This window comes from Grammomys surdaster, unplaced genomic scaffold (genome assembly GCF_004785775.1).
Source record: "Grammomys surdaster isolate TR1022 unplaced genomic scaffold, NIH_TR_1.0 335, whole genome shotgun sequence".
Taxonomy (NCBI): Eukaryota; Metazoa; Chordata; class Mammalia; order Rodentia; family Muridae; genus Grammomys; species Grammomys surdaster.
The window spans coordinates 748,049-762,899 of record NW_021604754.1 but is presented as its reverse complement, the minus strand read 5'-3'; the positions used below and the strand labels follow the sequence as shown (position 1 = coordinate 762,899).

General features: G+C 36.4%; 1 protein-coding gene across 1 annotated transcript in view; it reads left to right on the top strand.

The window, feature by feature from the left end:
- The window catches only part of Cftr (cystic fibrosis transmembrane conductance regulator), a 165,651-nt gene that overhangs the window by 86,558 nt on the left and 64,242 nt on the right, over positions 1-14,851 (top strand). Inside the window, exon 12 of the mRNA XM_028778439.1 lies at positions 12,846-12,940. Within this exon, the coding sequence (XP_028634272.1) occupies positions 12,846-12,940 (95 nt within the window). The remainder of the gene's footprint in view (positions 1-12,845; positions 12,941-14,851) is intronic.

The window sequence follows — 14,851 nt, the reverse complement described above, 5'->3', positions numbered from 1 at the left end:
TCAAAGTACCCTGTGTGTCATGATTGCTCAGTGTCATAGGAGTAGGCAGGTGTGTGTGAGTGAGGAAGGGCGAAGCATGCAGAACATATTTCACATAGTTTTCTGATTTCAGTCTGTTGTTGGAAATTATTCACTAGATGAGGCAGCTAAAGCCTGTATCAAGGGGGGAGGGCATGGTGGTTCTGTTGATAGAATAATCTCTAGCATGCAGTCTCAAATGAATAAGTTACATTGGTGTTTTTTTACTTTTAACCTCTCCTTTGGGAAAAATCTCCATGCCCTGCTTTATAAAAATGAATTTTAGAGTCTAGATCTTAAGATAACAGACTTTTAACTGAATTGAAAGTCACATGCAAAACACTGTTATACATCCTTGTGCCATTGGCTGTCTCTTCATTTTCCTTTATGGGCTATTAGGTTTTTTGGCTTTTTTGTTTTGACACATAGAGCTTCAGTGCTCAGCTCTAGGGACTGTGCTAGCTTTAAAAGAAGAATTAGTATGATTTAGCTCTAGTCAAGTAACATGTCTTGTGAAATTATAGTCCTATTTCATATTGAGAGAGAACAAGAGCTTATACCTGTTCTCCTGCCCACCTTCCCTGCCTCACAGCCCCAGTGACAAGAGAATTCTGGACAGGCCAGTGTTTGTGTAATAGGTGACTTGACAGTCTTTATATTCTGTGACTCATTTTCTTATAAAAGTACCTGAGTTTGGAGGAATAATTAACTTTATGGTGGGGAGTAGGGATGGGGAGTGGGATGAGTAGGATATGTAATCAGTTTCCAAGAAGTTATTGTGAAGCTTTTGAAACCACAAAATGATCCTCATCAAGTAAGTATCTGCCATGACAGCCATTACACAAGCACTGTAGCAAAACATATTTACTGTGTATGCTGAGGAAGGAGACAGGTTGCATGATTTTCTCTCCCATAGCTGCTTAGTGGTTTTTGTATTTAACTCACTAGAGGAATACTCAGAATAGAATTGCCAAGAATTCAGTAAAAGATTTTTTTTTAAAAAAAAAAAAGGAGAAACTGGCAAGAAGTAATGAAAAACTTGGGAGAGAAATAAGCTGAGAAATGAGGGTGTTCTGAAAAATAAATTCCACCATAGAAATTCTACATGACTAACTGAATTTGAATTTGACCTCTAGCTCTCCATGGTCTGTACAACTAACCTATGAGGTGAGGCTTAACCTTTGAATAGTCAATTTACCAAGTTGGATAATTCACAACTTTACAGTTAGAAGTAATGAGAAGATAAAGGTGCCATAGGACTCAGCGTTTTCACTAGCTCAGACAGACATAATGGATATCTAAAGCAGATATTTGAAATACCTTGAACTATGTCCCTTTCAACCAGAATAAATCACATTGACTGTACCATGGACTACCTATAATTTTCTGCTTATACATGGTTAGGAAACACTAGATATTATTTACTGTAACATAAAGCCAAGAATACTTTATAAAATGACTGAACCAGAACTAAATGGGAACGCCATAGTGTGACCGAACTGATATTTCACTTCATTTGAGCCTTGGAACTTAAAAAATAAATACTAGCTAATAGGGAGAGATCATCTATGGCAACATTGTGCTAAGCACTAGCATGAACTGGCACGAGGACTTGTCACTTCTTATTTATTTAGTGACAACTTCACCAGAAGTTTGCAGTCAGAGTGAAAATGTGCTGATTTCTAAGTGCAGACTAGGCTTTAGGCCCTAAGAGCATGACGTTCCAGAGCTAATTATCAGGTTAACACATCAGAGTCCTTAAGTCACAAAAAACCAAAATAGCACAAAATAGCCACTCCTAGTGAGATTTGGTGAAGTCAAAAGAGCAGTAGTATATGAACATAATTATAACTGTCTGAACAGACTACCTCGTGAGTACACTGTGACACTGTGATGTGTAAGCCTGGCCTTCATATTTAAAACAAAATATTTAACAAGAAAACTTCCAAAGATAAAAATAATTTTAGAAAATCCTTATTATGTGTTTCCAGTTTCAACCTATTTTAAGATGTAGGAAATCCAGATTCAGAGTTTTCCATATTTAGATGATGAATAATGTTATTATAAACAAAGAGAAATTAAAATATAATTTTAGATCCAGGATGACTCTCAGACATCCCTGGCTAAATTTCATATTCGTGGCAAATGTTTGATATTTTACCAGACTTGTAACTCTATAGATGTTCATAGAAGCTTACCCAGAGAAGGAATCCTGATGTTGCCAAAGTTGAAGGTGAAGTCTTCTCTAGACAGGCGAAATGTGCTATCACAGCTATCAGAAGTAATTCCATAATGACAGGATAAGTCTTTATATTTATATTGCTTATTCTTGGTTTAGATTGACGAATTAAAAAGAAATTGCTCTTAGTTGGGTATGGTGGCTAATACCTTTAATCCCAGCATTCGGGAGGCAGAGGCAGGCAGATCTCTTAGTTCGAGACCAGCCTGGTTTACAGAGTGAGTTCCAGGACAACCAAGGCTACAATACAGAATTATCCTGTCTCCAACAAAAGAAGAAGAAGGAGGAGGAAGAGGAAGGGAAGGAGGAGGAAGAAGAAGAGGAAAAGTAGGAGGAGGAGGAAAAGGAGGGGGAGGAGGAGGAAGAGGAGGAAAAGGAGGAGGAGGAGAAGGAGGAGGAGGGAGGAGGAAAAGGAAGAGGAGGAGGAGGGGGGGAGGAAAAGGAGGAGGAGGAAGAGGAGGAGGAGGAGGAAAAGGAGGGGGAGGAGGAGGAAGAGGAGGAAAAGGAGAAGGAGGAGGAGGAGGGGGGAGGAAAAGGAGGAGGAGGAGAAGGAGGAGGAGGAAGGGAAGGAAAAGGAGGAGGAGGAGAAGGAGGAGGAGGAAGAGAAGGAGGAGGAGGGGGGAGGAAAAGGAGGTGGAGGAGGAGGAGGAGGAAAAGGAGGAGGAGGAAGAGGAGGAGGAGGAAAAGGAGGAGGAGGAGGAAAAGGAGGAGGAGGAGAAGGAGGAGGGGGGAGGAAAAGGAGGAGGAGGAGGAGGAGGGGGAGGAAAAGGAGGAGGAGGAAGAGGAGGAGGAGGGGGGAGGAAAAGGAGGAGGAGGAGGAAGAGAAGGAGGAGGAGGGGGGAGGAAAAGGAGGAGGAGGAGGAGGGGGAGGAAAAGGAAGAGGAGGAGGAGGAGGAGGACAAAAAAAGAAAGAAAAGTTAATCTCAACAACTTGAGTTCCTACTATAAACACAATGCTGCACTAAGCAACTAGATGTTGCCTGCAGGTATAACTAGTAACTTGTCTACAGTGAGAGTTTTGCTACAGAAATTTATAGCAGGATGATATATATTCATTCAGTAAATATTTATGAGTATATGCATCAACCTAATGATTATACCAAACTCTGGGAATTCCACTGCTAAGGAAGGCACAATGCTTGTTCTCAAAGAGTTTTTATTCTAGTAGAGGAACATTCAAGACTAGCATAGGTTATTGTATTGTATGTTCCTTAGGGTTCTTACATTAGGAAGTTAACAATGTGGTCCTAAAAGATGATGGAAGTTTCCCCCAAGGAAGTGACATCTAAAGTGAAAGATGAATGAAGAAGCAGAAGAACATTTTAGAAAAGGAACAGAATGTACAAGGGTAGAGAACCAAAAGAAGATACTGTGCTAGGGAGCCAGAGTTGGTTGTATGTCACTGCACTACAGATTGAAGTAAGCGTGGATCGTTTGGCAACTCTGTATATAGTATAGCATAATAAGCATGGGCATCTGGAGAGGAAAGGCTGTGTGAAGAGAGGTGAACTGGGGAAGGGAAGGGTAGTCATATTCTCAGAACCCATTATTCTATACTCAGGAACTCAGACTTTATCTAAGGCCTATGAGACTCACCAAAGGGTTTTAAATTAGACATAGAATTACCCATCTTTGAAGATGTTTTGAAATATAATGTATAGTTTCCATATGCTCAATTAAAGGACTAGCGAAACTATTGGCAGATAGATAATTTCAATGGTTGTTTCAATCATTCGGTGGCAAATAATACTGATCTACTAGGCAGGAGAAAAACCAAATAGTTGTTGTTATAGATCTTTACATTAGCCACAATTTGACATGGTGAATAAGAAAGTGGGAGTAATCAAGCATGTTGACAAGTTTTACATTATAATTAATTTAATTAATTTTAAACTTCAAAATAGTTTTAAAAAAGAATTTTAAAAGAGCCTATTAAGGTACAGTTGACACATAATTTATGTGTTTATCATATGCAGTGTGATATGAAATACATCTATCAGTTATATAGCTATCATTTGCATTTGTGTAGTGAGTGAACATTTAAGTTCTACTTTCTAGGTTAGATAATGTGGATCATACTTGTAATCTCATTATTGAGAGACAGAGACTGAAGGATTCTTCAGATCAGTGTCCACCTTGTCTATGTAGTGAGTTCTAGGAAAGCTGGGGCTACACAGTGGGACTGTGTCAAAACAAAAACCAAAGAAAATGACCAAAATTTAACAACTATTCACTGAGCATAAAATATATGATGTAGTATTGACTGTAGCCACCATGCATGCTGCAGGGTAGATCTCTAGGACCTATTCATCTTGTCTGAGACATATCTTATGAATACTTCCCTATGATGGTACTATTTGCTGAGCAAGTTGATACAATAAAAGCATTGTACTTTATTATGGAAATATGGAAGTGATGTAGAACTTGGAAGGGGACCTTGGTGGAGAGGTTTTTGGTTCGAAATGTACAGAAAAGAGTCCTCAGCCTAGAGATTATAAATGAAAATACAGGAGAACAGGATGGTACCAACATAGATATATTAAAAAATATTTAATTAATGATATAATATCAATACTTAAGAGCTAGCAAAGTGAAAAGGGTTTAAATGTAAAGAATACAAAGAATGGACTGAAAGTTAGTACTAAAAATATGGAAAATTGAAGTATGGAGAAAGTGAAAGAACATTTTTAATAGACAGTACTCAGTAATTGCATCTTTTTTGGAAATAATAAGAAAGATGAATAAGGACTCATTAATTTTCTTCTATAAAAATATATACAAATTAAGATAGGCAAAAGTAGATAAGGTATATAAATAGAATATTTGTTTAAAATATCTAAGACAACTGAACATATAGTACTCAAGCTAATTCACAATTAACAGAAAAAGCATGAGCAAGTGTCAATAGGAAGCTTCAAGGAGAGGGAGCTCCGAAGGCCCAATGGAGAAGAGCACAGATTACTTACAGCACAAGAAGGCCAATCCATAGAGCATGCTATTATTCTGAGCTCCATTAACTGAAAGACACCTTCCTTTGGAGAATTAAGAGAATGAAAATAAAATACTACATATGAAAATATAAGGTCAATGTCATGGGAAATTGAAGAATTTCATGTTCATTCGAAAGTATCTACTGAGTTTCTTTGTGGCATCATTACTTTAGGAACTAAGGACACACTTAGACAAGAATCTTTGTTCTTAGCTTACATTCTACTCAAAGGAGATAGACTTTAGCAGATAAAATACAGGAAGTCAGCTTTTGAAAGACAAAAGATTACATAGGAACTTCAAAGGCAGTGGGTTTGAAGCTCTTCTGAGAAACTGAGTTACAAGAGACTTAGGAGTAGTGACCAGAAAACAATTTGGGAAAATACAAAGCAGGAACATAGTCTAGGTAACACAGGATGTACTATTGATGTATGGTATTATTTTCCCCAGGGATTAGATTTGTCCTAGCATTAGGGATGGATATAGTTAGAGGAGCAGATATGGAATTGGTACCACTTAAGTGTCCATAAAGCCAACGACATAGGAGTTATCCAGAGTTTCCTCACATCTGAGAAATTCTAAATGAGGCATTAAGGGATTACAGACACTGAATGGCATTTGAAAGGATTTTTGGCTGGTTGGTTGGTTAGTTGGTTGGTTTCATTTAATAAAAGCAAGTGAAAACCAGTTACCATACCATTATCTAGCTGTAGGGGAGTTCATGAATCCCAGCACTTTTCTATTCCGGAATACTTTCCTTGCACACATGAAATCACTGTACTCTACAGTTCTTCTCCTAAGAATTCCGGAGCAATCCATTCTGAATAGAAACCCAAATCTATACACACAAGGAAGTACACAATAGGAATAGTTATATTTATAGTCACAGTTTCACACACACAAACACACACATGAAAACTGGTTATAAGACAGTTTAGTTTGTGTGTATGATATATGTAGGTATGTGCTCTCCTGTATGTAAATGTGTGCATGTCATGATAAGTGTGTAGAGATCAGATGGCAACACTTGGCACTGAGCTTTGCTGTCTACCATAAACTCTCTGTTTGAGGCAGAGTTGTTCTTTTTGTTGCTATATATACTAGGCTAGTTGGCTTGTGAGCTACTGGACCTCAGGCAGTTTTCCTGCCTCTACCTCTCATCGTCCAGTGCAGGCATAATGGGATTACAAATGCCTAAGGTATGGTGTGTAGTTTTAATGTGGATTCTGAGGATCCCAACTCAAATTGTCAGGCCTGTGAGGCAGGTGCTCTAGCCCACTGAGCAATCTTTCCAGCCCAAAGCCTTTAGTGTTGATTCTAACTACTATAACATCAACTTTTATATTTTTCTTGGTTATAATAAAGATTATGTTAAATGCCGAAGTTTTATTATGCTATAAACTTGGCTACTATTCACTAGTGAAGGCAATTCTTTTTTTATCTTTTAAATTGATGAAAATTCTCACACCCCATCCCTTTTTTAAGAGCTTAGTCTTTTAAAAATGTTTCTTCATGCAGCTATTTGTAATAAAGTTTGACTTAGGTCAACAACCTATCTTATCTATTAGACATAGCACAATTTAAATTATGACCTCCTTAGTGTCTGCATTCTGTTATGAAGCTTACTTCTGTTGATCTCTATCAGAGACTACTGGGTATCTCTTTGCTGTACACACTCACATGTACAACTAGCCATGTAGAAATGTTTACTAGATTTTTCTCTTTTTCCAGTACTTTCTTGGCTGTCTCACATTTTCCCATCCTGACTTCTTCCTACCTGTTTTTTTTTAACCTTTCCCTTAATTCTCTCTTTCATTGACCATTCTCTGTGTGCACAAAACAAGGCACTGTTTAGTGATTTCTAAACATTAATAACAATGGCATTAATCATCCAGTGATTCACCGTTAAAGATATGCTTTATTGAGTGGCATTACCCTGAAGTTAATGTTCCTTAACCCAAGCTTCGCACTGTGCCCACCCTCTTCTCACAAGCGTCTGTATTGTCAAGGTTCTTCTAAAAATGATAAGCTAGCCATATAAAAGTTTATGGTATTTTCCTATCTTCAAAGCTACAGGAAGCTCAAATATACTTAGCAAATATTGCTCAATTACACAAGACTATTAAATGTAACACCCCACCCTTTCTTCTGGAAAGCACCTCCTCTTCTATATCTTTTCCCTTTCTTTCTTAGTCTAACAGCCTAGCTCATTATGGCTCTATTGTGTGATCCATTCAGAGCAAATGAGGTTCGTATTAGCACGTTACCTTAATAACTTCTGGTTTGTTTGATATAGTTGAAGGATACCAAGATGATAAATTGTAACTTTCTAAGAGGACAACTGTGAATAAATGGAATATACCACAGCAAGTATGTTTTCTAGTTCTTAATGATAAAATAAGTTAATCTTTATTGCACACTTATTATAATATTACTTTGACCCTCTCCAGTGTGCTTATCTCAGCGTTTTCAAGTGTTTTACAACCTCGAACACACACATTGTGTTGTGTGCACAGACTGCTTTGAAGTTGACATTTGCCTTTCTGACTAGGCTGTAATAAAGGAAGTCAACCAACTGAGAGAACAAGTGTCAGATGAGGATCTCAGGCCCTGGCAGGCACCACCGTGCAGGGCTAAGTGCAGATACCCAGGTTCCTTCCAGATGCCTTTGAGTCACCACAGGTGCAGCAATTTTAAACAAATAGAGAGTTTCTGCTAAATAGCGCAAGAGCCTTGCCTTAGTTTGGTAGATATTTGATGTTATTTGTAGATAAAATACACTGAAAAATAAATATCAAAAAATTAAAATAAAGAAATTAAAATTGGGAGTAGAGAATAATTTGAAATGGGCATAATGTTCTCCTATAAGAATAGTCTTTGTTTACATAAGTTTATATTTCAGGATAAGACAGTTTTCTTTTATTAAACAAAATTCTACTGGACACTTGATAAGCATGTGCAAGGGCCTCTATTTCATCCGTAGCACCAATTTAAAAAAAAATAACTAAATAGAATCCAACAGCTAATTTTATAGAATATTCTATAGCTAATCTTATCAGCAAATATTATCTAATATTCTTATCTAGGAACCTTGTTACAGTGGATGCTTTTCTTCAAAAAGTTTTATGGATAAATTCCACTCCCCATGCACACAAAAAAAAATCCAGAGAATGTTCAGTATTAACAAAGAAATGTAGCATCTATACCTGTGTGCTAGGCTTACATGCTAAAAGCTTTGTAAAGAGCTCGAAACATACCCCAATGGATGGCCACACACCATGTGCAGTTGGGCAACACTAGTTGAACCAAGGAGATTATTAATAAAAATAAAAACACAAGGTTTGAGAGAGATGGGGTGATGGGCACAAGGGGGGATTAGAGGAAGGAAACTGTGGAATTTATATGATCAAAATACATTGTATAAATGTATGGGTTTTTCAAAAAGGAAAATATTTAAAAACATCCCTCCCCAATGTGACTGCCCAAACATGAACTGAACAAGGACAACACCAATGGACGTGCCAAACAGACTGGGGAAAGACTAGGGGGGCCTCAACCCTACACAAAGAACTACATGCCACTGAGGACAGCTGGGAGCAGAAGTGGTGTTCTCCAGGGAAGAGCACACCAGTTGGTGTCCAGTGCCAAATAGTCCCCTAAACATATATACAAGTAACATCTTATGACCAAACAGGCTACATTTGGGGAAAAAAGTATATATATACATGCATGTATGTACATACAATAGCCATTAATGAAAAATTAAAGAAGAAAAATAAAGAGGCCATGAATTGAAGGAAACTTGGTAGGGACATATAAGGAGGATTTGGAGGGAGGAATGGATAAATGTAATTATATTACAATCTCAGACATAAAAATAAGCAATTGAAAAACAAACCTTCATGATAGGCAGGAGTGGTATAACAGTTTTTAGATTGTGATTTTCACAGATGGGGAAAATCTATGAAGTCTGAAACCAACACCCTTAAGATAAATATATTACCAGATTGGAGTATCCTTAGTAGTCAGCAAAGGTCAATGTTTAACAATGCATGCAAAACGGAGTGCTTTGTTTTAAATCAAACAATGTCAAGTACTTATAAATCTGCAGGTGGATGAGGCATAAACTGAGTAATCAAAAACCAAGTGCTCAGATTAATAGGAGGATATTGGCAGTGCTGATGTATTAGGCTGTAATGAGTGTAATCTCAGTTCTCCTGGGTATATCCCCGCTGTTTGTCCCTCATTTCACTCTCAACAGCGTCATGATAACAATGGGCATGGAGATTTTCATTCACTGAGTGAAAGTTATCCAAGTTTCTCTTCACGAGTGGATTCAGTCCTTAAAAAACAGTTCAAACCTTGGCTCAGATATGTTTTCATACCATTGAAAGTTAATTCACGCAAATAATATGTTATAGAAGAGAACATTTATTTCACAGCATTCTTATTATTTTCAGTGTTAGAAGCCTGGATAACATCATCACAACTCTGCCTCAAAACTCTAAGCTCCAGCAATTAGAATAATGAAATGTGTATTTTTCCAATCCATTTAAAATAATTGACACCCATATATGCAGTTCATCTTTAAAACCTACATAGTAATATAATTTGTACACATTATTTTCTAACTTATTTGGTTCCTGTTATCTTTTTAAGATATAACAATATCTATTTACATGTTATTTATTCACTTACATAGGGAAGAGTGAGTGTGTACATGTGGCAGAGGGCTCATATGGAGATCTACAGAGTCAGACCTTCATCCTTGTCAGCCATTAATGAGTGTTTGCATTTACTCATATCTTTAAAACTTCTGTGACTTTAATCTTTTTGCTCATTCTTACTCCTAAATCAAAATTTCTACTGTTATATCTCTATTATTCTGGCTTACAATTACATGAATATATAGTAGATTATGAGCATATTTTCATATTTTTTAACCATCTTGCTTTCCTACCCTTTACCCTTGGACACCTTTTGTGACTATGATGGGTATAATATGTATTGTATAGACCACTGGTATAGGGAACATGATTGAATGAAGACTCCAGTTGTGTTTTGAAGTCTTTAACTAAGTTTGTCTTGAAATCACCTCTACATTCATGACTGTTTCTGGTAGAATTACTAAAGTAGATTTCTACTTTGAAAACATAAGACTTATTAGTTAATTTTTGACATACAAATCACCAGGCTACTTTGCCAAATCCTTCCTTGGATGCAGGTGGTGTAATATTCTTCCATACCAACAATCTATCTTCTACTTTAGGATCAGAGTTGCTGTGGGTTCTTCAGACTTCCCGTCTTCCCTGTGTGTTTCCTTTTCCACAGTATTTTCCCCCAGTTAAATTCTTGGACATTTGATACCATGTTGGAATCTTTTTGTAGAATTTTGAGTGGAAGCTATATATATTACATTATCATCTTCTTCAGTGATAGCTTTTGTTATAATTTTTATATAGTCAATTTTATCTAAATGTCATTTTATGTTTTGACATTTCTGACTCCTCTTAAAGATAACTGTTAGAGCACAAAATAAAGACATTCTGCCCTAATAGTTTTAAATTTTCACTTATTATGAATATAGATTGTTAAAAATATATGGTGTGCAGTTTTATGTTTACATTTTACATTTTTAATTAAAATATAATTGCTTCTTTCCCTCTCCCCTTTCTTCCCTCCATTCCTTCTTATGTCCCTTCTCTCCAACCCCTCCGTTTTCCCTCTCTCTCTCTTTCAAGTTAATGTCCTCTTTTTAATTATTGTTACATGTATGTATATATAAATATATAATACTAATATCTTAGCATTAGCCAACAATTGTTTAACTGGATGGAAGGCATGCTCAAGAGTCATATTTTCTATTTAGGAAAGTAATGTGAAAGGTAAATTGCCTGAAGCTTCAGTATTATTATTAAACTAATAGATCTTTTCAAATGATCATAAAATATCTCTGGATCTAAATTTCTCATAACAAAGATTTTAATTATATGCAAGTATTAAGGTCAGTTCTAGGTTGAAGAACTAGCAATACAATAAATGCAAACAATCAAGGAACAAGCAAGACAATAAACACAAATAGTCAAAGAACAAGCAAGGCAATAAACAAAGGCCTGTGATCACTCTCATGATCACTGTTTTTAAGGGCTTATCAAGATGACCAAAGTATCTGAACCTCCTTCACTGTCCTAGCCCAAAGTCACTTTCATTCCTAAAGCCTACTTCTTTGTTCTATCCTAAGATTTAGATTCCTGCCTGAAATTACTTCTTTGTTCTGGCCTAAGATTTAGATTCCTGCCTGAAGTTATTTCTTTTTTCTAGCCTAATGTCAGATTCCTGCCTGAAGCCCATTTCCTTGTCCTTGGCCAATGTCAGACTCCTGCCAAGCAGCCCCAAAAGCGCTCCACATCTCCCCATTTTTTATTTCATTAACAAGACTAAGCCTGTCTTAGGTCATTCTGACAAGAATTGTTATCACAGAAAACAAAACAAAACAAAACACCTAAGGAAGACATCATCTCTGCAGCAGTAGTATGGAAAGTCACTGTTTTATCACAGGTCTTTGGTCACTCTGTCAGGAATGCTGTTAGAAGCGGTTTCTTTCTTAAAAGTGAATAGCATGGCAAGCTAAGGAGGTGGTAGAAAAGACTAGAGGAGACTAGGAAGATAGACTGTTGAAGGAATCGGTACCTGACTTGATCAGTACTTCACTACTCAGGTGAAGCCTCTTAACATTTTCTGTGTGGTGTGTGGTTTACTTTTATTGTCTAAATAATTAACTTGCCAATTAATTGTGTACTGTTTTATAATCCACTATAAAATTGTTTATTAAATGTTTAGGTTGTTATTCAATTCTCCATCCAGGATAAGAGCTTATCTTCTAAATTACATTTACACTGTCTGGAGTCCTGAACTATTTCTTAGAAACCCAGTTTGTCTGTCTTTTATTGTGCCTTTATAGTTGTTACTACAGAAAGGATCATTATTGGGGGAGGAACGACATATGTGACAGGACAGGAAGGTGATAAATGGGCAAGGACAGAACAATAATGGAAATGGTGAGATGTTTCTGTTTGGGAAGATGAATGAAGGAATGTGCAAATAAACTAACATGCTGTGTTGTTAGCCACTGAAGATGCCTACGGGATGCTGGGTGTGAAGAGTTTTGTTTTAGCTTTTCTTATTAACAGGCTTATTCAGTGATTCAGTGATTTTCAGTTTTAAAAGAGTGATTTTAAGTGGAAAGTACATTTTCACATTTGAATAGCACTTGAGTTTATATGACGGGCTTATGGGTAGTCTCTGAATATAGACATTCCCCAAATACACATATATTTTAGTTTTTATGTTTTTTTAAATCTTATATAATTATCATGAATAACACTTTAAAAATGAATAAAGTTTTGCATCTAAAATTTTGGCCATATTATTTTAATCAGTTAAGTGAATTGAGTTTGAAATAATTAAGATGCAGTGTTCAAACATTTGATTGTTTGATACAAGAGTCTAATATACAGTTGCATCTGAAGAAAAAATGTCCTTTTCAATTTCAGATTGTATATACTAAACTTTATTTCTGATGTTATGCTCTGAATAATAGGACATCACCAAGTTTCCAGAACAAGACAACACAGTTCTTGGAGAAGGTGGAGTCACACTGAGTGGAGGTCAACGTGCAAGAATTTCTTTAGCAAGGTAAACATTTAACTGTTGGTCTGGTGAGTACTTGCTGTAAATACCATGGATGTTTAATTATACATACACATTTCTCTTCTGTTTCCTGCTCTGTCTCTAGAGTTGATACATTTTCTTTGAGAACTATAGACAGTATAACATTCAAATTCTTAAAGATGGTGGCTTTGTTCAAACTACATACTCTTATTTTTATTTGTCCGTACTTGTTTGTTATGTTGCATGGAGTGTTATGAACAGAAAACTAAGAATTGTAAAAAAAAAAAGAAGAAGAAGAAATTACAAGTTTCTGTTAATTCCCCCTTTTTTCCCTATCCCCAGATGCCTCTGCTTTGAACTTCTGTTTATACTTCAAAGTTTAGACAATATACATTTTTGATTTTTAATTTTTAGAACAAAATATATGATATTATAACAAAAGTAGGAAGGCAAAATGATGTCACTAGGAATAAGGCTTCTCCTTTGTTTGGAGACGAAGGACAAGGCCTCCCTATGTAGAACTTACGAACTTTCAGTGTTTGTTTCTGGATGCTAGGATGAGTGTGTGTGCTACCATACCCATGTAAGCTTTATACTGAATACATGCCTTCATTTGTGATGCGGACTGTCCTCAGGGTCAGGTTTAATTCTTGTCAGAAAGAAAACATCTTATTTAAATTGTAGCTTCTGGGATTTCAAATGCTCTCTAGTTTTATTGAAACAAAATTGTTACATTACCAAAGTTGACAATGAGAAATGACATTGACTCAGTGGTATCTTGGCATCTTGGCCATTTGGCATACTTCCAACTTCTGGAAAAGCAAACACTAAGTATTTACAACTGATGCCTTGATATCATTCCTCCCTCCCCCTCCCTTTGTCTGTCTGTCTGCCTGTCTGTCTGTCTGCCTGCCTGCCTGTCTGTCTTTCTGTCTATGTATGTGTGTTTATGATCTCAAGCCCATACAAGCCTAGAAGCAGAAAATGGTCTCTCTATTTTATGGGAGAAATCACAAGATAATTGAGGTAGTCAGATATTAACTTGCCAGAAGCCACAAGAAAATGATACAGTCACTGTTTAATCCAGGTCATCTTGACTCCTTACATTAAACTGTGTTTGGTCTGGAGAATACACTGGGAAATAAGATCAGTAGATACATAGAATTTCCAGATGATGGCTTCATAATGATTGGAAGCTAATTCCCTTATCTGTGTGGCAAAGATCATATCTTGTTTTTAAAAGATTTATTTGTTTATGTATGTGAGTACATTGTTGCTGTCTTCAGACACATCAGAAGAGGGCATCAGATCCCATTACAGATGGTTGTGAGCCACCATGTGGTTGCTGGGAATTGAACTGAAGACCTCTGGAAGAATAGTCAGTGCTCTTAGCTGCTGAGCCATCTGTCCAGCCCCCAAAGATCATATTTTAAGCATTCCATTTGAGGTTTAAGTAAAATATGGTATGTGACTTCAGTATAATATTTATATTTACTAGTTTAAGATTTAGTCATATTTGCTTGTACAGTATATGGCACTACTAAAAATAGTTGTCTACTGTTATTCTCATTCACATGTGCAATAAATATGTCATCTATTTTTATATGATGAATACACACACAGTTTAATCTTGAGAAACTGGTCATACATGTGAAGGAGTGTTTTTAGTCTGTTTTTGCAATAATAATTCATCAATATATTCAGAGTAAATTTTACAGACTTTTTTATTGTTCCCACTTATTGTTTAAGGTAAAGGAGTCATATCCAGTGATGGTATGTCATTGGCAGAGTCTTGAGACAGCACAAAAGAAGAAAATCACATGTCAAGAAAATAAGTAATAGGTGTGTGTGTGTGTGTGTGTGTGTGGTGTGCATGTGTGTGTGGTATGTATGTGTGTGTTTGTGTGTGTGGTGTATGTATGTGTGTGGTGTGTG